Source organism: Argopecten irradians, chromosome 16 (assembly GCF_041381155.1).
Source record: "Argopecten irradians isolate NY chromosome 16, Ai_NY, whole genome shotgun sequence".
Taxonomy (NCBI): Eukaryota; Metazoa; Mollusca; class Bivalvia; order Pectinida; family Pectinidae; genus Argopecten; species Argopecten irradians.
The window spans coordinates 16,676,697-16,700,944 of record NC_091149.1 but is presented as its reverse complement, the minus strand read 5'-3'; the positions used below and the strand labels follow the sequence as shown (position 1 = coordinate 16,700,944).

Genomic DNA, 24,248 nt, shown 5'->3' with positions numbered 1-24,248 from the left:
TTAATTATATAAAATTCACACCAATGCATCACAAGTGGTGTAAGGAATAGTAATTGATTTTTTACAATATGTATTATATATTATGTCCAATACATTTAGGCTAAATAATTTCTGGCATTAGTACTATTAGTACCATAATTCTTCACATGAAAATGCCTAGACCCCTGCAATTCAAGAAATGACTCATCAGTATCTAGTGAGGTTTGATTTTGATAAACTTGTGTTCAAAAGATGTGTGATTGTTATAAATTTGTGTTTGACAGAAAACAATTGGAACTAGTTTGTTTTACATGTTGGCTTACACAGTCACTAGAAGATTATGTATATACATGTATACAGTATTTAATCTCTGTACATACTACATAACTGACATTTACTCCATATTTTTTTATAGAATGTATGGGACCTTCAACCAGATGACAGAAGTGCAAGATGTGATGGCAGCTCGTCCAAAAATAAAAGGGAAAAACAACTACATGTATCTCTGAGATCAAAACTGACAGTAAAAAGAAAAGTCTGTTTGTAATGTACCCATTATGAACCAGAAAGAAATGATTTTCAAGAAGGAAGGACAGATTCAGACTTGTAGTACAAACCTAGCATAATTCTTTACGATTATCACCAGGATATTTTTAAATAATTTATTTCTTCTTCACACAAATAAAAAAAAAGAATAGCAATGATTATTGCATGTTTAAATACCTAGTATGTATAACTTTTGAATAATTTATGAACAATAAACCAATTAAAATAATGTCGTTTGTCTGAGTTGTTGAATTATGTAGTGTTCATGTGTGTTCAAATAAAAAAAAGAAACAAGACTGGGCTAGATCAATGTCTTTCAATCTCAAATTATATAGATATCCCTATGTGTAATAAAAAAAGGTCTGATTCATTTGATTTCAGAGGCAAATTCTGGACATCATATAATATGGTTGCTATATGTACATGTATATCACAAATTTAACCAAGAGAGCTGTCTTCATTATCTACACAGAAAATATATACATATATACATAACTGCATTTAAGACATTCAGAACTTTTAACACACATTAAACCGCCTTATTTCAACTTCAATCCCTTTCTTTCTTTTTTATTTTTTTTTATTTCCTGTAATCCTTGAAGTCATAATATAACGAAATGTTTATAGTTTCACCAGAAATTTATCATCAATTTTTAACGAGCATGGAGCTTTTCCAACATAAATATCAGAAGCATACATACATGTATAAAGTTTTATACTCGTTTTTGGCGGTACATGGTGATTTTTTATCACTAATTGATATGTAAACATATACATGTATGACTTTGAACAAAAATGCATATTATGTCAAGTTTTCTCACCGTGCTTATTTTACTTGCTTTATTATTATATTTCCATTTGGACCTTTTTAAAACAAATGGTTATCCAAGGCAAGTTAAATATCGTCTGAGATATTTATTGAAAAAAGTATCACCAGGGATTTACATGTAGATTTTTTGTCTCTATCTAGTATGATGTATCTTGTCTATTTTATTATTTATCAATACCATTATTTATATATCTGGTACATTTTCGTACAATTTATTATCTAGTCTAGTACGATGTATGGTATTGAAACACGTATTTTAAACGAAGTTTAAATGCCGTTCCCACAAAAATCCCTCCGGTGGCCCCCGGAAATTTGGCAAAGCATACAGTCAACCGATCGCCGTATTGTAAACGCTCAAAATGACAGAATGGAAGTATTGTGTACACGACGATAATGTATATATATTGTTCTGGTGGACTCTTTAACTTCATTATACAACAAAACATTCACTTGTTAATGATAAGTAACAAGTTCTTCCGTAGAAGTTCCTGCTAACATGAACGACACACTTTTGACTGGGCACGCCATTTCGTTTGGTCTGGAAATTAATTAGGGGAAAATTGATAACTTTTTATAATATATGCATCCTAATTTTCTTTTGTTGATTTACGGACCCTGAAAGATACGGATTATGCGGCTTTAAGGCTATAGCTAATGCTATTATGTTTACCTGCACTCGCACTATAATAGCCACTTCTCGGTTGACCCGGACAATAATACCCGACATTCCAGTTGTTATAACGACAGTGATAGTAACAATTAGTGTAACGATAGGCACTGTCACCCTCTAATGCAGAATTCGCATGAAAAGACACGTGCGAAGCGTGCGAGCCTCAGTCGCCATCTTGGGATGCAATCTCTCCCAGAGTGCATTGCGGTTACCCTTCATTACCTCTGTAAACGGCTCGCGCCATTTCAAGATTCTTGAAAAACGTATATGTGGCATGTAATAATTTTTTTTTGCTATGTATAAATTTCCTCCTGTGTCAGTTACCTTCATTTGATAATAATTTACTTTGAGAAGTATTCATATCAATTTAGAAAATTATTATTAGTATGGATTACATTGCGGAGGAGTATTTGTGAGTAAATAGTCTTGTTTGTAAACATTCTTGGCTCGAGTTGTCGCTGATGTACACGTGTTGTACTTTTCGTTCGTCACCCACCAGTCACCGAAGCTGCGAGATAACCGTTTATTTCACCTAAAACGTATATATATATAATTGTGAGTTCAGCGAGATGGCCACCAAAGATATTCTGAACAAAATAGTAAGTGATTATGAACCTGGCCTGGTTTTAAAAGAAAAACAAAGTGAGGCACTAGAGTGTTTATGTAATGAAAGGTGCGACTTACTGGTTAATTTACCTGTTGGTTATGGTAAAAGTATAATCTTTCACCTACTGCCAAAACTATTCATTGACACCACATGTTCAAACCCTATCATTGTCGTTGTTTCACCACTGAATATCATTCAAAAAGACCAATTGGAATCGATGAAAAAGCGTGGAATTTCAGCTTGCAAACTGGACATAAAAACTAAAGTTGATGAAACTACGGATACACTAGATGATGTTGATCTTGAAAAGTATGATGTTAAATGTGATGTCCCTCTTACAACTGTGATCAACGGGGAATATTCAATTATTCTGTGTCATCCAGAGGCTCTTCTCAATACTACTGAAGGGAAAGGATTACTGTCCAACGAGAGATTTACCCATAATGTCAAAGCTGTTGTCATTGATGAATGCCACATTATCCAGAAATGGTTAGTATTAGATCATTTTATATACTTTATACTAACTTAAAGCCCAAATGGATGATACCAGGGTAAGTCTTTCACTCAAAACTGTTTTTATGTTACTTGATTTTATTAGAGGACCATGTGTAGTGAATGTCACCACAATTTAGCTTTTTCAACTGAAATGAAAAACTGGGCCGCAGCGGAAATCTAAGTTCTGAAGAATTTCAGGTGTAATTTGACCCTGTTCGCCACCACCTATCAGTCCATGGGAGTCGGATAATATCAATCTCTATCACTGTAATCTCTTGTGGACAAAGTCAATACAGGTAAAATTAATATTGGAATAAACATTTCACACATAACAACGTGTCACCTGAGGTTAGAAATATTCTTTGTCATGTTCATCAGTCCCCCTTGGAGAGGGAACCATAAAATAAACATTTTTATGGCAAATCTAGCAATTGTAACTGCAACATATAGATCACTGAAATGAGTTTATTGCGTTTCTAAAAAGAAGAAAAAATATATATAGAAATTGAAAAAGGGGACATTGAAGGACAGATTAAGAAAATATGACCTCAGATGTATAAAAAATATATACACAGGAGAATCTTATTTAAGAACTTTGCATTTATCTGTACATTATCATTCGCAGGGGTGAAGAATTTCGGACTGCCTTTGGAAAGATGTCAAGTTTGAAAGTGTTCTTTCCTTCAGTGCCATTCATAGCATTAAGTGGGACCTTGACTGTTAAGCAGAAGAAGGAGATTCCAGCTTTACTCCATCTGGAGAACTGTAAATTGATTGAACATAGCCCAGACAAGAGGAACATTTTCTTTGAAAAATGCAGGAAGGAATCAAGTGAAGATAGGCTGGGAGAGTATGAGAAAATTGTATATATCCAATTTGCCAAGAACTCTTTGATGACTACGTGATTTCGAGAACAATAAAGGAGTTGAAAGTTGAAAATCCTAGAATACGATTGGTATTAACAACGTCCATAGCAGGGATGGGATTTGACCCAAGGAATGTGACACAAGTTATTCATACTTGCCCACCAAGGAACATTTCACAGTATATGCAAGAGATTGGGCGTGCAGGGCGCCAGGGTCAACCTGCAAGGGCTGTTTTGTATTTCAATAATCATGACATCGCCAAGAATCTTCCAGGAATCACAGAAGATATTATCGTTTACTGCAAGAATGACACAACATGTTTAAGAAATGCAATCTTAAATGTTTTTGGATTTGAGAAGGATCAGTCGATTACTGCTACAGAATGTTGTTCTAACTGTAAATCTCACTCCCGGGAAAAATCAAACTAAACCATATATCTTTTCATGTGTTCCTTTAATAGGATTACATTAATAAAGCATTCACATATATGTATTACATATTCCATTTCTTGTATTTCTGAAATGCCAAAGATCTTTATAAATTACTACAGTTTTACAGTAGAACAATATTTCCCTGGTAATCAATATTAATTCTATCATGATCAACTTATGAATGTACAGGTGTTCTGATGATTACAGACTTCATTTCATTGACAGTCACACCTATGTGAAAATTGATTACCAGAAAGGATGGACTTTAAAAAAAGAGATTGCTGAACTATATGAAAATTTTGAAATTTAAATTTGTTCTTGCTGTAGATCATAGTACAGGAAGTAATTACCTTGTATAAGTGAATTCAAGGAAAGAGTGGCACAGTTGATGTTTCAGAAACTGGTAACTACATTTTCAGTACTGGATTGTCATTACATAATATAAAAAAAATACTTCCAACATATTAGTTTACAAGTTGTTCTTATTATGATCACCATGCATTTATAATGACACTAAATGTAAACCGGTGTTGTGCATTAGGTACATAAGTTTTCAACAAGAGATCCCAGAGGGATCTTGGCACCCACCAGTCCAATGAATGATCTAAGTCTCACAATGGAAAGAGGGATCTTTTCTCTGCTTTTCAAAGTTAACTTCATATTTTTACATATAAAATTTGAGAAAGATCATTTCAGTATACATACTTTCTAAGATATATAACAAACTTTAACTATCAAAATCCAAGATGGTGGCCTGGCGGCCATCTTGTTGACTGATTGGTCCCAAAATACAATATGCACAACTAGGGCCCTAGGTGAACCTACATATGAAATTTGAGAAAGATCCCTTCAGTACTTTCTGAGAAATAGCTGTAACAAACTTTAACTCAAAATCCAAGATGGTGGCCTGGCGGCCATCTTGTTGACTGATTGGTCCCAAAATACAATATGCACAACTAGGGCCCTAGGTGAACCTACATATGAAATTTGAGAAAGATCCCTTCAGTACTTTCTGAGAAATAGCTGTAACAAACTTTAACTCAAAATCCAAGATGGTGGCCTGGCGGCCATCTTGTTGACTGATTGGTCCCAAAATACAATATGCACAACTAAATATAAGGCCCTAGGTAAACCTACATATGAAATTTGAGAAAGATCCCTTCAGTCCTTTCTAAGAAATAGAGGTAACAAGAAATGTTATCAGAAGGACGGACCACAGACGAAAAGCCATTTGAATCTGATGATGGTGGGCTAATAAAAATTACAAGACAATGACAAGTTAACCTTTTTGAAAATGTATATAAGTAGATGTGGTCAAGTAGCAATAATGAGAGTAAGGAAAAGAATATTGTTTATAAATATTTACATGTATGCAAAAATGGGAGACCCAATTGATGCAAAATCTGCACATGGAAATGAAAGTCTTGCATACTTTTTGCACTGTCAAATCTGGGTTTTTTTTTTAACATATACATTATGACATCATCCATTCGTCTATCTATCTCCATATGCCTTCATCCTTCTTTATCTCCATCCATCTACATCACAATTTTGTCATGATTTCTTAATCAATTCCAGTGTGACATTATTTACCATCAGATGTTCATTTATTAGAACCACCAGTCTTAAATAATTCTGGAAGTGTACATGTATTCAAGAAATGAAAATAAATGTTCTAATACAGATAAATTCTAAAGCATTGTCAATCACAGGTATTGACTTATACTGCAGGAAGAAATTCTTCATCGAATTCCCGAATGAGATTGTCATCGAACTCTTCTGCTGGAACGTTAACTGTTAGTCCTCTTGTAAGTCTTTTAATAGTTGTGTTAATTTTTGCCTTCATTAATGGCACTTTTTCTGGAAGAAGGGGTGATGGTTTAATGTTCTTAAATCCTGGACACTTTCTCCCTGGAGTGTGTTTGAATGGACGAAGTTTCCTGAGGGTTTTCTCAATGGTTTCCAAATCTTTAGGAGACACACACTTTGAATGTCTACTAGACTTGGACTTTACACCAACACTTTTGTCAAATTGCTCGCAAAGATCTGCAATCATATCTGCAGCCCCAGTGACACGACGTATCGCTGCCTTACTTTTGTTGGCACACAGAGTTTTGATTAAACTTTTCTGGTTACATACTGAATGTTCTTGTACTAAATCGCTTTCAACATTTCGTCCAACCCCTCCATGTATATTCACAAATGAGCCTTCAAGCACTCTACAACGCTGAAGAGGCGAGAGCAGGTATTCAGTTTTGAGAAGATAATCAATGTTTTCGACCAGATATTTACTCAATGGTGAATGGGAATAAAAGAAAGGTCTAACTCCATCAAGTGTAGGGCCCAGTGGCATAAATTCTGGCTGTAGTTTTGAAGCTCATCCTCTGGATCCTGAACCTCCTGTAATATGAATTTTCCGTCTGCAGTGACGCTGGATACTTTGTAGTGTTTAACTGGAGATGCACCTTTACAATCCCCTACATTTCCATACCCATAATGGCAAAGGAATTCCCTTAAGATTTTGTTGACAATGTTCTTCTTTTCTGGAAGTTTTTGCTTTGCAAAGTCACCTAAAAGGCTATGCTGCGGATCACAGTGTCCATCTTCCATATTGAAAAATTCCAATATCTGTTCTGTGAGGAGGCCTTCTCCAACAGCGATGAGAAGATTGTGGTGTGGTTCGAATCTTCCTTTCACTTTTCCATTCACATCAGAGCGGTGTAAAATGGTCTTAAAATGATGAAGTGTTCCTGGGGAGTTTTCTGGTTTGTACAGTGTTTTGAAGCATTTCTGTAAAAATAGAAAAATGAGGATTTCATTATGTGAGGGATTATGATATATATTCTAATTGGTTGTAGAATGGGGGTTGGTGGGACACGATTACCATTACTGAGAGATACAAGAAAATACATTAGCTACAATGATTGATTTTCTTAATGACGGTGAATTAAACATAATTGTTGATCAGACTTAAACTGACTTTAAACGTTTGCTGAAACATAGATCTACAGATTTGTATTCTCTGAATAAGAAAGCATTTGTTTTACCTCTAAGAAATCTTGTTTGTTGTGCCACATTTCAAACACAATGGGATGAAGGTCATCAAATCTTCGTTCTGGGCTAACTGAGAGTGTTCTAAGATTTTTAGATTCTTGCAAACGAACTCGGGTCAATTGGTCTCCTCCAATAGGAACTTTTACTTGTCTCAGAATGTCTGTATTTCCTGTAAGAAGAAATCAAAATCTTAACTGAAACCTGAAATTGATTTTCATATATTCATTATATTGAATGAAACTAATAAAGGAAAGACTTTTAGAGGTACAAATTATGCACTTGTTTCGCCAGTCTACACAATAGAAACCACATTTAATAAGGAAATGTTCAGATAACGATATTGGTTATTGACCTGTATGCCCATATGATGTGAACTTTTATTTCTGTAAAGCATACAGAAATAATTCCAGTCAGAAAAATGATATCATAATTAACAGGATTCATGTTTGATATATTCTTGTACACTGTCATCACCTAATTTACTTACCAAAAGCATCTGTATACAACTTGACTAGGGTGTTTTCATAGCTGTCCATAATTCCAAGACAGTCTTCATGCTTTGATTCATTCTTGAACTGTATTGGCAATGGCAGTACTGTGGACTTTTCTGACATCTTTTTAGCATTCTGATGAGGTATGTGGGATGGGATGTGGGGCTTCATGAAAGTTAATGCTGGGAGACGACACATTATCCGACCCACCAAAATTCCATAGGCATCTAACAGCTGATCCTTCTGATCATCCGATAGTAAAATTTTTTCTGCACCAATATTGTTGACATCAGTACGTGGAGGCTTGTTGTCCATATCGATTCTAGCAAGACGGCTGAAGATAATGTTGGATGTGAACAGATGCAGATCTTGGTTCCTCCTTTCCGTGTTTATCTGTGATGTCTTCACGTATATATCCAAGTTGTCACCTGCAAATAATATTAAATTAATAAGAGTTCAATTGCCCTAAGCAGTCAACTATGTCTTGAAATATTTCAAGTTGTCAAGCTGACACTTTCTGATACCTCTTCAGGCCATCTATGAAGAGTATTTGGTTTTACCTGACTGGGATCTTGAGAAGGAAGTTTTTTTTTTTTTTTTTAGTGAAGTTGTCAAACGTTTATTCTTTATGTAGACTACAGACTAACAGAAAACTTTCCCCTGGACCATACAATTCACATATAAATAAAAGACTATTTACCTGTGATCTTGATCAACGGATTCTTCTTAAGATGGTCCACAAGTAGTTTGTTTGATGATTCGTTCACACTGTCTTGGAATTTCAATCTCCTCTCATGAGATAGTACCAACCCCATTTGATTGAGTCTTGTTTGACCCTACATAAAACATTTCAAAGAAGGAAAATTGACATTAGTAAAGCAAGGAGCATTTAATGTTATTATTTTATTATCAAATCATTTCACATTCATTTGGAATTTGTTTTTCTTTGTCCTACAGTATAACTTGTCTAAACCGCACCCTGTATAAACTGGAAGCTTGTCTATACCTATTAATTTGTTTGGTCCCGGCAAATTTCTTAATAAACTATTTTACTCAAAACCTGCATAATCCGGAACCTGTCTACTCTGAAAACCGGAACTGTCTAGGTAATGTTACTATATCTCTTTCTTTTTAAAATTAACTTGGGCAAACCGACAGCAATGTTTTCACAACATGGGACTGATCATGAGGTGGCTTAGGGGATTTACCTGTACCGGTATACTAAGGGCTAGATAGTGACAACTTTTCACTTTTCATTCAACGGTTTTGTTACATGTACATTGTATTCGTGAATACTTTTCAGGGTGACCAATTCTAACAATAAAACATACACATAACTTCTGAGAGTTCATTTGAATGTAGCACACACAGAGAAATGGATCGTACATGTACACCTCAGTGAACATATTGTGATAAGGTTCTATCCTTTATAAACCGGACACCTGTATAAACCGAACAAATAGACTGGTCCCGTTCACATCCGGTTTAGACAAGTTATACTGTATTACAAATATAGTTAGATGTACTACCAATTTGTACTTTCTGTTTGTCTTATTTTTGCATGTTTATCTATTGGATTTTTTCCCCTTTAATTTTAATCATGATTAAAATCATAAAGTTATGTATATTGTTACTTTATAAATAGATTTCAAACCTATTATATATGTATTTGTATCGTTACGAATGTATATAAAAATTAGTTTAGTTTCATTTAAATTGTCATTATTCATGACAAATAAACATAAAATGTATATAATGTATACATATCAAAAGTACCTACATTTTCAATATTCTATTCACATACCATTTGTTATTTCCTCCAGTAACAAAGCAAACAGCAACAACTGAAACCAAACAGCAACACTTAACAAAAAATAACAACAACATAACTTGGATAACAGCATTCAACTATCTAAACTATCTACAGTAACTATCTATTCAACTATCTAGATTTAACTTGAAACTTAGAACAAAACTCTTCGGGTGTTTAAACACTTTCATATTTTTCTGGACATGGGTAAATGTGGTTATGGAATGATTTTGTTGAAAAAAAATGGAGATAAAAAGGAAGGATTTATAATGATATTTCATTTTCATGTTATATCCTTAATTACAGTGAAATTCTCTCGGACAAATGCCATTGCAAAAGGTCACTGGTCATTTGGTGAAATAGAAATGCAGCCATGTCCTAGAGTTATAAGAAATGTGTTTTCACCAACAAACACAAGCTTATAAAATGCTCAATTACCCTTTCATTAATACCACCCTTTATAGTAATTGCTGTTGAGAGGCGATGAAAAGCACTTAGATTGTTATACTTGTGCTTCAATAGAATTGAGTACGCAGCAGCAAGACATGGAATCACATCTTTATCTACCACACCACTGTCAGGAATTGTCACGCAGAGCATGGCATCAAACAGATGGGGTACCCTTTAATAGAAGTTATGTGTGTTGTAAGGCCAAATAAAAAAACATTTTTGCTTCCGGTAACACCCTTTGAAAATGAAGGGTCGGTAGGAAGAGATTTTTTTTTCTTTTTTGTTTGAAATTTTTTTTCTCTTCATCCCAGTTTTCTTGTAGTGAAAAACTGAAATAGACTTTATATAACCTTATATAAACCATGGATTTCATTCTAAGGGAATTTGTACCAAAATTCCTGATTTTGTGCAAAACCAAACAAAATTTAGGTTGTTATTTGTTTGCTTGAGGACAAAACTGATAAAAAGTTTTTGAGTAGGCACTGATTTTACAGGGTCGGTTAGGTTACCGGAAACACAAATATTTTTTTGTATGGCCTAAATTGAACAAGATAAGAATGAAACGTTTCCATCAATGACTGGTTCTACTTTCAATACTTTCACTGAAAAACAACTTAATCATCAAGATTTTGTAATTGATTTTTTTTGTATCATTCAATAAATTCTACATTATCTGTCCTTATGTAACTCAGGAGATTTCAGTTGATACATCATACACACATAATTAATATACCTGTTTCTCATCTCTTCTACTATCAAACACAACAACCTGTTCGCATTGTTGTGAAAGTCCACTATGTTCCTGTATTTGTATAACACAGAGGAAAACAGAGTTGTCCTTGATGTAAGCGAAGAGGCCTGGTGTCTCAGTTTTCCGATAGCGGGGTCAACTTCAGAACAACACAGATTTTCAAAACTTTCTTTGACATGGGACAGAATATCACTTGTCGTGTCTTCTTCCAATGATGTTGAACAGGCAGCATAACTAATAAAGTAAATCAGTTATACACATTAATATGTAAAAGTGTTCAAGCCCTGCAAGTACAAGTTATATAAGCATGGTATTTTAATTACACATTCATTTTATATTACCTTATATTATACATTCACTGTCAAAGGAATTTTTAAGACGTTAATTTTGTATGATATCTGTTGTTAAGGCCATGTAATAATGTGATTTTGTTAATTACCAGGTAATTATTCGTGCAATAACAGGTAACATACACCTGTGACTACTATCTCCATGAAAATATACATGCAATGTATGCAGTCTGCACCAAATTTTCCTTCAGAAGTTTATGGGCTTTGCTAATACATTGATTTTGAAAATACTATATTATATTTATTGAACACACCATGTTTAGTGTCACCTATAAATTTCACACTATGTGATCCCTGCCCAGACAGTGATTTTTAATAACCAATTCCTGACTGAAACACATACCCATGTTCATTGGCAGTACTAGTGAGAGAAATAGGATCCTGTATTTTGTCAGGTACATTGTGTTCCAGGCTTTGGAATGTCCTGCAATATAAGGGAAAGAAATTATTGCAACCCTTTTATAGGTTTAATACAACAATAAATAGTTTTTTAAAAGACATTCATGAATAAACTATCCATGTAGTTATTTATGACATACAATCTATATATACCGTATATACCAGTCCACGCAGTAACACAAATATTGAAGGAAGACAATTTTAGTACTCGTGCCCTGACAGGGACTCAAACTCATATCATCTACAATGTACGACATACAATCGGCTTGCCCGAAATACTTTCAGCTAGCCAGTTATACCACTGCAGCACATATCAGCATCCCTAAAAAGGAATGTTTCAATGGTGCAGTGTTGGTATACATATATCTCGAAAATTCGACAATCTTCTTGTCTGTACTGTTGCTATTACTATTTGACCTTATATATACACGTGTACATTGTGTATATATATATTTATGTATATAGCATAATAGGAACCATCCTCGATACTCCAGGGCTTCCGATCACTTACGATCTCTACACCCCTGGACTATCTCATAGTAAAACTGGAGGCAACAGAATAGAACAGGTAATTTAGTCATTTGGTGTACATCAAAAGAGCCGTATAACGGTACACTGTGGTTGACTGTGTGACTTTGATGGTAGGCGTCGCTCTCTCTGTAGTCTTCAAAGGAAATCTTTGCTAGCCTGTGATTGGTCAAATGTTTTCCGCTGAGCTGCCTTCAATTTCACTACGAGATAGTCCAGGGGTGTAGAGATCGTAAGTGATCGGAAGCCCTGGAGTATCGAGGATGAATAGGAACTAACAAGTATTTGTCCAATTGGATTTATAAACTCGATATGTTTACATACATACATGTATATAAATTACATACCTGTGTTCTTTAGCAGATCCTGAGTCATCTGTCTGTGCGAAATTCAGTTTCTTGAATTTTCTATGATGAGATAAGAAAAAAATCAGCATATGTTATTAAACATTTAAATACAGACTTAAATATATAATGAGCACTCTAAACTGAGTTACCTGTATCTAAAACTTATCACATTATTTCATACGGTTCAGTGTTATCCAATACATAATGATGTAGCTAGAATAGGTCATCAAAGTAATGAATCTGCACCCGATTATCAAGGATACTGTACTATAGATGCTGTATATAGGCTGTATATATAAACTAATTACCTTGAACGGTTTGTTGTCACGCTCACGTCAGAGTTGTTAGGATTTGATTTCGGGGTGATCGGGGTTAATGCCAGACGTTTAGATGATATGTTACCCCTGGCATAACGCTCTGCTCCTTCCTTTACCTCTTTTACGAATTCTAACGTCTTTTCTAAACGTGTGAAGCAGCTTCTACATACGGAGGCCTGTGAAATGCAGTTGTACACTGTCTCATTTGAAATAAGCGAGGATAAATTTCCAAATAAAGAAGCACATTTTCTACCCGAAAGTGAAAAAGTGATAGTCAGAGCCGACCTATGGCAAATGAAACAACCAATAATTGTTTCTTTCTTCGGAGTGTGTATGGGGGCCGCCATGTTGGAACATGTAAAAATAACTTGACCTCGAGGTCACTAGATTGGTAGTGCGTGAGCCGTTTACAGAGATAAATGAAGGGTAACCGCAATGCACTCTGGGAGAGATTGTATTAGTCCAGTGGTTACGTCACAATTACAATAATGACTCTAAAAATGGAAAGAATGACATTGAAACACCGAAGTTGATATGCATATCAACAACCAGCATCATTGTGATATGTTATCAAATACATGATCTCATTTGTTAATTAGATAACAATTAGTGTAAAATGTTCACATTATATTCATTTACTCTGCCAGAAAAGAGTTATGTAAACTGATTTCCAAAGGAAGACGTCCAAATTGAAACTTCCTGATTCGCACAGTACAGTTCGTTCCCGAGGCATCTTGGAGACGACGAAGAACGTATAGATATCGTTGTATTGACGAAAAACATAACCCGTGATAGCTCAGTTGGTAGAGCGGAGGACTGTAGTGGTTAAACTCAGAGCTATCCTTAGGTCGCTGGTTCGACTCCGGCTCGCGGGATTGTTTTATTTTCTCAAACATTTTCTATTTTAAATTAGACATTTTAAGCACCAATTATTAGTACCTAACTCGTCTAATGAAAAGAACACAAATATTTGATTTTTGTTTCGGGTTAAGAAATCAAATTCAATTGGAAATTGGAAACCGTATCTATTTCATAATTATGATGAAATGTCAATAATTTGCTATTTTCTGCTATGTACTTTAGAATAATGAGAAGGTTGATGTCGCGATATTTTGCATGTATACCCATTTCATTTAACCGTTGATATCAAAAACTGTTCTCTTAGAGGTTGATTATTTTATTGTTTATCTGGAGACTGTCTCGCAATAGAAAGTGTTTTAAAACCTGTTGAACGAAGTAAAATACATGCCCCTGGGACATTTCGATCCTGTGGTAGTAAAATTAGTAAACGTACATTTGTTTAAAGAAAATGCCTTTGGCATTTCAACTCGGAATGAGACGAAATGTATTCATTTGATGCAACCAATTAACGCATGCGTTAACATCAAAGCTTAGAAGTTCAGGTATGCGTTTGAAAGAGTGTCAAATTGTATGTCCTAATTACTCAATCAGACGCATCTGCACTTCCGGTTGTGCAAAGGTATTTTTAAATCAAAACAGATTGAAGATGGTCTATATCTCGTACCGTATTACGTTATTAAAACGTTTCTCAATGTAATCTAGTTGTAAAATGATCGACTTTAATTTTGTTTAAAGATGCTCCACCGCCGACCGAGCATAAATGATATTCATCATTTGAACAATAAAAGGTGTTTAATCGTATATATATATATATATATATGTCTAATTAGCACAAAAATAATATAAAATGATTTCTTTACACGTTGGTCCATGCGCAATCAGTACTTCATTCCAGATAGGATATAGAGCCACGGAATTTGTTCGGGATGCAATAAATTATTTTTGTTATATATCTTTAACTTGAAGTTAAATTAGAAGCTTTAACTTTTCAGTGGTGGTAATGGTGTATGTAAGTAAGTGAAGACAAATACTAAATCGTCTGCTCCTGTTTTTGATAGTGAAAAATTACCATTTGTCAGCGGCGGCGCATCTTTAATATTTAACTTAAAGTTGCTAACAAAATGTAACTAAATATCAATATCAAACTCAGAAGGGAATTCAGTAAGCTACTCGAAGATTCATTTTACTTAATTGATTACCACGAAAAAAATAAGGTGCGTCGGCCGGGAGTCGAACCCGGATCGACTGCTTGGAAGGCAACCATGCTAACCGTTACACCACCGACGCTGTTATTCACATGAAATAGAAAACGTTCATGATGGTGAAATAATACGTATCAACTGATTCTTTGTTCCGGTTAATACCGAACCAAAACATCTAAATATTTATAAGTTTGACGTGAGGAAAAGATGACAAATAGCATCATTTGACATGCATGTTATTTACAAGAAAAACGATGACCATAGGGCACCACCCTGATGAACCCAACGTTCGGACAAATATGAGTTTACAAGCGGAGTATTAGTCCAGTGGTTACGTCACAATTACAATAATGACTCTAAAAATGGAAAGAATGACATTGAAACACCGAAGTTGATATGCATATCAACAACCAGCATCATTGTGATATGTTATCAAATACATGATCTCATTTGTTAATTAGATAACAATTAGTGTAAATGTTCACATGATATTCATTTACTCTGCCAGAAAAGAGTTATGTAAACTGATTTCCAAAGGAAGACGTCCAAATTGAAACTTCCTGATTCGCACAGTACAGTTCGTTCCCGAGGCATCTTGGAGACGACGAAGAACGTATAGATATCGTTGTATTGACGAAAAAACATAACCCGTGATAGCTCAGTTGGTAGAGCGGAGGACTGTAGTGGTTAAACTCAGAGCTATCCTTAGGTCGCTGGTTCGACTCCGGCTCGCGGGATTGTTTTATTTTCTCAACATTTTCTATTTTAAATTAGACATTTTAAGCACCAATTATTAGTACCTAACTCGTCTGATGAAAAGAACACAAATATTTGATTTTTGTTTCGGGTTAAGAAAACATAATAAACATAATATACACATAACATAAAGGAATTGGTATAAAAGATTGATAATAAACAAATTCTTTAAGTTGAAGATTGTGGATTAAAGTCGCACAGTTGTTGAATATAATATAGAAGGATTTGTTGTAAGATGTAAACAACACAGTAGAACATCAGAAGTAACACGTTTACAGGGGGCAAAAATAAACGCCCAACGTGGGGCTCGAACCCACGACCCCGAGATTAAGAGTCTCGTGCTCTACCGACTGAGCTAGCCGGGCTGTTGTTTTCATTACATAACTGTCGAGTTCCTAACAAAGCAACATGACACAGTGTCAGAATCAGCTAAAAAGACAAACTAAAGTTGTTCACTTATTTTGACTTCTTGTGAAATATTCTACATTTTGAAATGAAATGATCAAATAACAAACGTGTTTATAAACTATAAACATATAACCCATTGTTATACAAAAGTCTAAAATAGATTTGGTGCTCTTTCCCTTCGAATAGTCGAATCGAAAGAAAGTAAATGATTTGTGTCAGTCAAAAAGAGATTAGTTATTTTGTCTAATTTTAAAAATTCCTTTTATTCAGAGTTTAATATGACGTCCTGAATTTAAAGTTTGAGTTAACGGACTGGTGTGGAAACTCCCATCTAAGCTGAATAGTGGTCAATTTAAACATGATACTCTATGAAAATGAATAGATTTTGTTCTGATATTTCAATAGGATTTCTACTTCGAAAACTTTAACACTAAACGTAGAACCTAGTCGATTTAATATGAATATAGTTGGAAGCATTTGTTGGCGCCGAAAACAGTTTAGTCATTTGAGTAAATTTGTATCAAGTTCAATTGGAAATTGGAAACCGTATCTATTTCATAATTATGATGAAATGTCAATAATTTGCTATTTTCTGCTATGTACTTTTGAATAATGAGAAGGTTGATGTCGCGATATTTTGCATGTATACCCATTTCATTTAACCGTTGATATCAAAAACTGTTCTCTTAGAGGTTGATTATTTTATTGTTTATCTGGAGACTGTCTCGCAATAGAAAGTGTTTTAAAACCTGTTGAACGAAGTAAAATACATGCCCCTGGGACATTTCGATCCTGTGGTAGTAAAATTAGTAAACGTACATTTGTTTAAAGAAAAATGCCTTTGGCATTTCAACTCGGAATGAGACGAAATGTATTCATTAGATGCAACCAATTAACGCATGCGTTAACATCAAAGCTGAGAAGTTCAGGTATGCGTTTGAAAGAGTGTCAAATTGTATGTCCTAATTACTCAATCAGACGCATCTGCACTTCCGGTTGTGCAAAGGTATTTTTAAATCAAAACAGATTGAAGATGGTCTATATCTCGTACCGTATTACGTTATTAAAACGTTTCTCAATGTAATCTAGTTGTAAAATGATCGACTTTAATTTTGTTTAAAGATGCTCCACCGCCGACCGAGCATAAATGATATTCATCATTTGAACAATAAAAGGTGTTTAATCGTATATATATATATATATATATGTCTAATTAGCACAAAAATAATATAAAATGATTTCTTTACCCGTTGGTCCATGCGCAATCAGTACTTCATTCCAGATAGGATATAGAGCCACGGAATTTGTTCGGGATGCAATAAATTATTTTTGTTATATATTTTTAACTTGAAGTTAAATTAGAAGCTTTAACTTTTCAGTGGTGGTAATGGTGTATGTAAGTAAGTGAAGACAAATACTAAATCGTCTGCTCCTGTTTTTGATTGTGAAAAATTACCATTTGTCAGCGGCGGCGCATCTTTAATATTTAACTTAAAGTTGCTAACAAAATGTAACTAAATATCAATATCAAACTCAGAAGGGAATTCGGTAAGCTACTCGAAGATTCACTTTACTTAATTGATTACCACGAAAAAAATAAGGTGCGTCGGCCGGGAGTCGAACCCGGATCGACTGCTTGGAAGGCAACCATGCTAACCGTTACACCACCGACGCTGTTATTCGCATAAAATAGAAAACGTTCATGATGGTGAAATAATACGTATCAACTGATTTTTTGTTCCGGTTAATACCGAACCAAAAAATCTAAATATTTATAAGTCTGACGTGAGGAAAAGATGACAATAGCATCATTTGACATGCATGTTATTTACAAGAAAAACGATGACCATAGGGCACCACCCTGATGAACCCAACGTTCGGACAAATATGAGTTTACAAGCGGAGTATTAGTCCAGTGGTTACGTCACAATTACAATAATGACTCTAAAAATGGAAAGAATGACATTGAAACACCGAAGTTGATATGCATATCAACAACCAGCATCATTGTGATATGTTATCAAATACATGATCTCATTTGTTAATTAGATAACAATTAGTGTAAATGTTCACATTATATTCATTTACTCTGCCAGAAAAGAGTTATGTAAACTGATTTCCAAAGGAAGACGTCCAAATTGAAACTTCCTGATTCGCACAGTACAGTTCGTTCCCGAGGCATCTTGGAGACGACGAAGAACGTATAGATATCGTTGTATTGACGAAAAACATAACCCGTGATAGCTCAGTTGGTAGAGCGGAGGACTGTAGTGGTTAAACTCAGAGCTATCCTTAGGTCGCTGGTTCGACTCCGGCTCGCGGGATTGTTTTATTTTCTCAACATTTTCTATTTTAAATTAGACATTTTAAGCACCAATTATTAGTACCTAACTCGTCTGATGAAAAGAACACAAATATTTGATTTTTGTTTCGGGTTAAGAAAACATAATAAACATAATATACACATAACATAAAGGAATTGGTATAAAAGATTGATAATAAACAAATTCTTTAAGTTGAAGATTGTGGATTAAAGTCGCACAGTTGTTGAATATAATATAGAAGGATTTGTTGTAAGATGTAAACAACACAGTAGAACATCAGAAGTAACACGTTTACAGGGGGCAAAAATAAACGCCCAACGTGGGGCTCGAACCCACGACCCCGAGATTAAGAGTCTCGTGCTCTACCGACTGAGCTAGCCGGGCTGTTGTTTTCATTACATAACTGTCGAGTTCCTAACAAAGCAACATGACACAGTGTCAGAATCAGCTAAAAAGACAAACTAAAGTTGTTCACTTATTTTGACTTCTTGTGAAATATTCTACATTTTGAAATGAAATGATCAAATAACAAACGTGTTTATAAACTATTAACATATAACCCATTGTTATACAAAAGTCTAAAATAGATTTGGTGCTCTTTCCCTTCGAATAGTCGAATCGAAAGAAAGTAAATGATTTGTGTCAGTCAAAAAGAGATTAGTTATTTTGTCTAATTTTAAAAATTCCTTTTATTCAGAGTTTAATATGACGTCCTGAATTTAAAGTTTGAGTTAACGGACTGGTGTGGAAACTCCCATCTAAGCTGAATAGTGGTCAATTTAAACATGATACTCTATGAAAATGAATAGATTTGTTCTGATATTTCAATAGGATTTCTACTTCGAAAACTTTAACACTAAACGTAGAACCTAGTCGATTTAATATGAATATAGTTGGAAGCATTTGTTGGCGCCGAAAACAGTTTAGTCATTTGAGTAAATTTGTATCAAGTTCAATTGGAAATTGGAAACCGTATCTATTTCATAATTATGATGAAATGTCAATAATTTGCTATTTTCTGCTATGTACTTTTGAATAATGAGAAGGTTGATGTCGCGATATTTTGCATGTATACCCATTTCATTTAACCGTTGATATCAAAAACTGTTCTCTTAGAGGTTGATTATTTTATTGTTTATCTGGAGACTGTCTCGCAATAGAAAGTGTTTTAAAACCTGTTGAACGAAGTAAAATACATGCCCCTGGGACATTTCGATCCTGTGGTAGTAAAATTAGTAAACGTACATTTGTTTAAAGAAAATGCCTTTGGCATTTCAACTCGGAATGAGACGAAATGTATTCATTAGATGCAACCAATTAACGCATGCGTTAACATCAAAGCTGAGAAGTTCAGGTATGCGTTTGAAAGAGTGTCAAATTGTATGTCCTAATTACTCAATCAGACGCATCTGCACTTCCGGTTGTGCAAAGGTATTTTTAAATCAAAACAGATTGAAGATGGTCTATATCTCGTACCGTATTACGTTATTAAAACGTTTCTCAATGTAATCTAGTTGTAAAATGATCGACTTTAATTTTGTTTAAAGATGCTCCACCGCCGACCGAGCATAAATGATATTCATCATTTGAACAATAAAAGGTGTTTAATCGTATATATATATATATATATATATGTCTAATTAGCACAAAAATAATATAAAATGATTTCTTTACACGTTGGTCCATGCGCAATCAGTACTTCATTCCAGATAGGATATAGAGCCACGGAATTTGTTCGGGATGCAATAAATTATTTTTGTTATATATTTTTAACTTGAAGTTAAATTAGAAGCTTTAACTTTTCAGTGGTGGTAATGGTGTATGTAAGTAAGTGAAGACAAATACTAAATCGTCTGCTCCTGTTTTTGATTGTGAAAAAATTACCATTTGTCAGCGGCGGCGCATCTTTAATATTTAACTTAAAGTTGCTAACAAAATGTAACTAAATATCAATATCAAACTCAGAAGGGAATTCAGTAAGCTACTCGAAGATTCATTTTACTTAATTGATTACCACGAAAAAAATAAGGTGCGTCGGCCGGGAGTCGAACCCGGATCGACTGCTTGGAAGGCAACCATGCTAACCGTTACACCACCGACGCTGTTATTCACATGAAATAGAAAACGTTCATGATGGTGAAATAATACGTATCAACTGATTCTTTGTTCCGGTTAATACCGAACCAAAAAATCTAAATATTTATAAGTTTGACGTGAGGAAAAGATGACAATAGCATCATCTGACATGCATGTTATTTACAAGAAAAACGATGACCATAGGACACCACCCTGATGAACCCAACGTTCGGACAAATATGAGTTTACAAGCGGAGTATTAGTCCAGTGGTTACGTCACAATTACAATAATGACTCTAAAAATGGAAAGAATGACATTGAAACACCGAAGTTGATATGCATATCAACAACCAGCATCATTGTGATATGTTATCAAATACATGATCTCATTTGTTAATTAGATAACAATTAGTGTAAATGTTTACATTATATTCATTTACTCTGCCAGAAAAGAGTTATGTAAACTGATTTCCAAAGGAAGACGTCCAAATTGAAACTTCCTGATTCGCACAGTACAGTTCGTTCCCGAGGCATCTTGGAGACGACGAAGAACGTATAGATATCGTTGCATTGACGATAAACATAACCCGTGATAGCTCAGTTGGTAGAGCGGAGGACTGTAGTGGTTAAACTCAGAGCTATCCTTAGGTCGCTGGTTCGACTCCGGCTCGCGGGATTGTTTTATTTTCTCAACATTTTCTATTTTAAATTAGACATTTTAAGCACCAATTATTAGTACCTAACTCGTCTAATGAAAAGAACACAAATATTTGTTTTTTGTTTCGGGTTAAGAAAACATAATAAACATAATAAACACATAACATAAAGGAATTGGTATAAAAAAAATTGATAATAAACAAATTCTTTAAGTTGAAGATTGTGGATTAAAGTCGCACAGTTGTTGAATATAATATAGAAGGATTTGTTGTAAGATGTGAACAACACAGTAGAACATCAGAAGTAACACGTTTACAGGGGGCAAAAATAAACGCCCAACGTGGGGCTCGAACCCACGACCCCGAGATTAAGAGTCTCGTGCTCTACCGACTGAGCTAGCCGGGCTGTTGTTTTCATTACATAACTGTCGAGTTCCTAACAAAGCAACATGACACAGTGTCAGAATCAGCTAAAAAGACAAACTAAAGTTGTTCACTTATTTTGACTTCTTGTGAAATATTCTACATTTTGAAATGAAATGATCAAATAACAAACGTGTTTATAAACTATAAACATATAACCCATTGTTATACAAAAGTCTAAAATAGATTTGGTGCTCTTTCCCTTCGAATAGTCGAATCGAAAGAAAGTAAATGATTTGTGTCAGTCAAAAAGAGATTAGTTATTTTGTCTAATTTTAAAAATTCCTTTTATTCAGAGTTTAATATGACGTCCTGAATTTAAAGTTTGAGTTAACGGACTGGTGTGGAAACTCCCATCTAAGCTGAATAGTGGTCAATTTAAACATGATACTCTATGAAAATGAATAGATTTGTTCTGATATTTCAATAGGATTTCTACTTCGAAAACTTTAACACTAAACGTAGAACCTAGTCGATTTAATATGAATATAGTTGGAAGCATTTGTTGGCGCCGAAAACAGTTTAGTCATTTGAGTAAATTTGTATCAAGTTCAATTGGAAATTGGAAACCGTATCTATTTCATAATTATGATGAAATGTCAATAATTTGCTATTTTCTGCTATGTACTTTTGAATAATGAGAAGGTTGATGTCGCGATATTTTGCATGTATACCCATTTCATTTAACCGTTGATATCAAAAACTGTTCTCTTAGAGGTTGATTATTTTATTGTTTATCTGGAGACTGTCTCGCAATAGAAAGTGTTTTAAAACCTGTTGAACGAAGTAAAATACATGCCCCTGGGACATTTCGATCCTGTGGTAGTAAAATTAGTAAACGTACATTTGTTTAAAGAAAATGCCTTTGGCATTTCAACTCGGAATGAGACGAAATGTATTCATTAGATGCAACCAATTAACGCATGCGTTAACATCAAAGCTGAGAAGTTCAGGTATGCGTTTGAAAGAGTGTCAAATTGTATGTCCTAATTACTCAATCAGACGCATCTGCACTTCCGGTTGTGCAAAGGTATTTTTAAATCAAAACAGATTGAAGATGGTCTATATCTCGTACCGTATTACGTTATTAAAACGTTTCTCAATGTAATCTAGTTGTAAAATGATCGACTTTAATTTTGTTTAAAGATGCTCCACCGCCGACCGAGCATAAATGATATTCATCATTTGAACAATAAAAGGTGTTTAATCGTATATATATATATATATATGTCTAATTAGCACAAAAATAATATAAAATGATTTCTTTACCCGTTGGTCCATGCGCAATCAGTACTTCATTCCAGATAGGATATAGAGCCACGGAATTTGTTCGGGATGCAATTAATTATTTTTGTTATATATTTTTAACTTGAAGTTAAATTAGAAGCTTTAACTTTTCAGTGGTGGTAATGGTGTATGTAAGTAAGTGAAGACAAATACTAAATCGTCTGCTCCTGTTTTTGATTGTGAAAAATTACCATTTGTCAGCGGCGGCGCATCTTTAATATTTAACTTAAAGTTGCTAACAAAATGTAACTAAATATCAATATCAAACTCAGAAGGGAATTCAGTAAGCTACTCGAAGATTCATTTTACTTAATTGATTACCACGAAAAAAATAAGGTGCGTCGGCCGGGAGTCGAACCCGGATCGACTGCTTGGAAGGCAACCATGCTAACCGTTACACCACCGACGCTGTTATTCACATGAAATAGAAAACGTTCATGATGGTGAAATAATACGTATCAACTGATTCTTTGTTCCGGTTAATACCGAACCAAAAAATCTAAATATTTATAAGTTTGACGTGAGGAAAAGATGACAATAGCATCATCTGACATGCATGTTATTTACTAGAAAAACGATGACCATAGGACACCACCCTGATGAACCCAACGTTCGGACAAATATGAGTTTACAAGCGGAGTATTAGTCCAGTGGTTACGTCACAATTACAATAATGACTCTAAAAAATGGAAAGAATGACATTGAAACACCGAAGTTGATATGCATATCAACAACCAGCATCATTGTGATATGTTATCAAATACATGATCTCATTTGTTAATTAGATAACAATTAGTGTAAATGTTCACATTATATTCATTTACTCTGCCAGAAAAGAGTTATGTAAACTGATTTCCAAAGGAAGACGTCCAAATTGAAACTTCCTGATTCGCACAGTACAGTTCGTTCCCGAAGCATCTTGGAGACGACGAAGAACGTATAGATATCGTTGTATTGACGAAAAACATAACCCGTGATAGCTCAGTTGGTAGAGCGGAGGACTGTAGTGGTTAAACTCAGAGCTATCCTTAGGTCGCTGGTTCGACTCCGGCTCGCGGGATTGTTTTATTTTCTCAACATTTTCTATTTTAAATTAGACATTTTAAGCACCAATTATTAGTACCTAACTCGTCTGATGAAAAGAACACAAATATTTGATTTTTGTTTCGGGCTAAGAAAACATAATAAACATAATATACACATAACATAAAGGAATTGGTATAAAAGATTGATAATAAACAAATTCTTTAAGTTGAAGATTGTGGATTAAAGTCGCACAGTTGTTGAATATAATATAGAAGGATTTGTTGTAAGATGTAAACAACACAGTAGAAC

The 24,248-nt window shown here is 34.4% G+C and overlaps 1 protein-coding gene, 12 non-coding genes and 1 pseudogene across 13 annotated transcripts; 6 read left to right on the top strand and 8 right to left on the bottom strand.

The window, feature by feature from the left end:
- The first annotated feature begins 1,199 nt into the window (after nt 1–1,199).
- Nucleotides 1,200–4,435, top strand: LOC138310042 (ATP-dependent DNA helicase RecQ-like). Its single transcript, XM_069251192.1, has 3 exons — nt 1,200–3,120; nt 3,752–3,989; nt 4,037–4,435. The coding sequence occupies exons 1-3, from the start codon at nt 2,594–2,596 to the stop codon at nt 4,418–4,420; spliced, it is 1,149 nt and encodes a 382-aa protein (XP_069107293.1). The 5' UTR covers nt 1,200–2,593; the 3' UTR covers nt 4,421–4,435.
- On the bottom strand, nt 4,429–13,322 carry LOC138311099 (uncharacterized; annotated as a pseudogene).
- Nucleotides 13,323–13,705: 383 nt separating this feature from the next.
- On the top strand, nt 13,706–13,795 carry Trnay-gua (transfer RNA tyrosine (anticodon GUA)). The gene is given in 2 exon segments: nt 13,706–13,742; nt 13,760–13,795. It is a non-coding gene; the product is annotated as a tRNA-Tyr (tRNA).
- A 1,201-nt stretch (nt 13,796–14,996) lies between these two features.
- Nucleotides 14,997–15,068, bottom strand: Trnag-ucc (transfer RNA glycine (anticodon UCC)). The gene has a single exon. It is a non-coding gene; the product is annotated as a tRNA-Gly (tRNA).
- Nucleotides 15,069–15,630: 562 nt separating this feature from the next.
- Nucleotides 15,631–15,720, top strand: Trnay-gua (transfer RNA tyrosine (anticodon GUA)). Its single transcript is given in 2 exon segments — nt 15,631–15,667; nt 15,685–15,720. It is a non-coding gene; the product is annotated as a tRNA-Tyr (tRNA).
- A 311-nt stretch (nt 15,721–16,031) lies between these two features.
- On the bottom strand, nt 16,032–16,104 carry Trnak-cuu (transfer RNA lysine (anticodon CUU)). Its single transcript has one exon. It is a non-coding gene; the product is annotated as a tRNA-Lys (tRNA).
- Nucleotides 16,105–17,749: 1,645 nt separating this feature from the next.
- Trnag-ucc (transfer RNA glycine (anticodon UCC)) lies at nt 17,750–17,821 on the bottom strand. Its single transcript has one exon. It is a non-coding gene; the product is annotated as a tRNA-Gly (tRNA).
- Nucleotides 17,822–18,381: 560 nt separating this feature from the next.
- Nucleotides 18,382–18,471, top strand: Trnay-gua (transfer RNA tyrosine (anticodon GUA)). The gene is given in 2 exon segments: nt 18,382–18,418; nt 18,436–18,471. It is a non-coding gene; the product is annotated as a tRNA-Tyr (tRNA).
- Nucleotides 18,472–18,782: 311 nt separating this feature from the next.
- Nucleotides 18,783–18,855, bottom strand: Trnak-cuu (transfer RNA lysine (anticodon CUU)). The gene has a single exon. It is a non-coding gene; the product is annotated as a tRNA-Lys (tRNA).
- Nucleotides 18,856–20,501: 1,646 nt separating this feature from the next.
- Trnag-ucc (transfer RNA glycine (anticodon UCC)) lies at nt 20,502–20,573 on the bottom strand. The gene has a single exon. It is a non-coding gene; the product is annotated as a tRNA-Gly (tRNA).
- A 560-nt stretch (nt 20,574–21,133) lies between these two features.
- Trnay-gua (transfer RNA tyrosine (anticodon GUA)) lies at nt 21,134–21,223 on the top strand. The gene is given in 2 exon segments: nt 21,134–21,170; nt 21,188–21,223. It is a non-coding gene; the product is annotated as a tRNA-Tyr (tRNA).
- Nucleotides 21,224–21,536: 313 nt separating this feature from the next.
- On the bottom strand, nt 21,537–21,609 carry Trnak-cuu (transfer RNA lysine (anticodon CUU)). The gene has a single exon. It is a non-coding gene; the product is annotated as a tRNA-Lys (tRNA).
- Nucleotides 21,610–23,250: 1,641 nt separating this feature from the next.
- Nucleotides 23,251–23,322, bottom strand: Trnag-ucc (transfer RNA glycine (anticodon UCC)). The gene has a single exon. It is a non-coding gene; the product is annotated as a tRNA-Gly (tRNA).
- A 561-nt stretch (nt 23,323–23,883) lies between these two features.
- On the top strand, nt 23,884–23,973 carry Trnay-gua (transfer RNA tyrosine (anticodon GUA)). The gene is given in 2 exon segments: nt 23,884–23,920; nt 23,938–23,973. It is a non-coding gene; the product is annotated as a tRNA-Tyr (tRNA).
- Nucleotides 23,974–24,248: the final 275 nt, after the last annotated feature.

Coding starts and splice junctions, on each gene's coding strand:
- LOC138310042 (XM_069251192.1), top strand. CDS start 2,594: ATGGCCACCAAAGATATTCTGAACAAAATAGTAAGTGATTATGAACCT. Junction 3,121..3,751: donor TGCCACATTATCCAGAAATG/GTTAGTATTAGA, acceptor TATCATTCGCAG/GGGTGAAGAATTTCGGACTG. Junction 3,990..4,036: donor TGGGAGAGTATGAGAAAATT/GTATATATCCAA, acceptor TACGTGATTTCG/AGAACAATAAAGGAGTTGAA.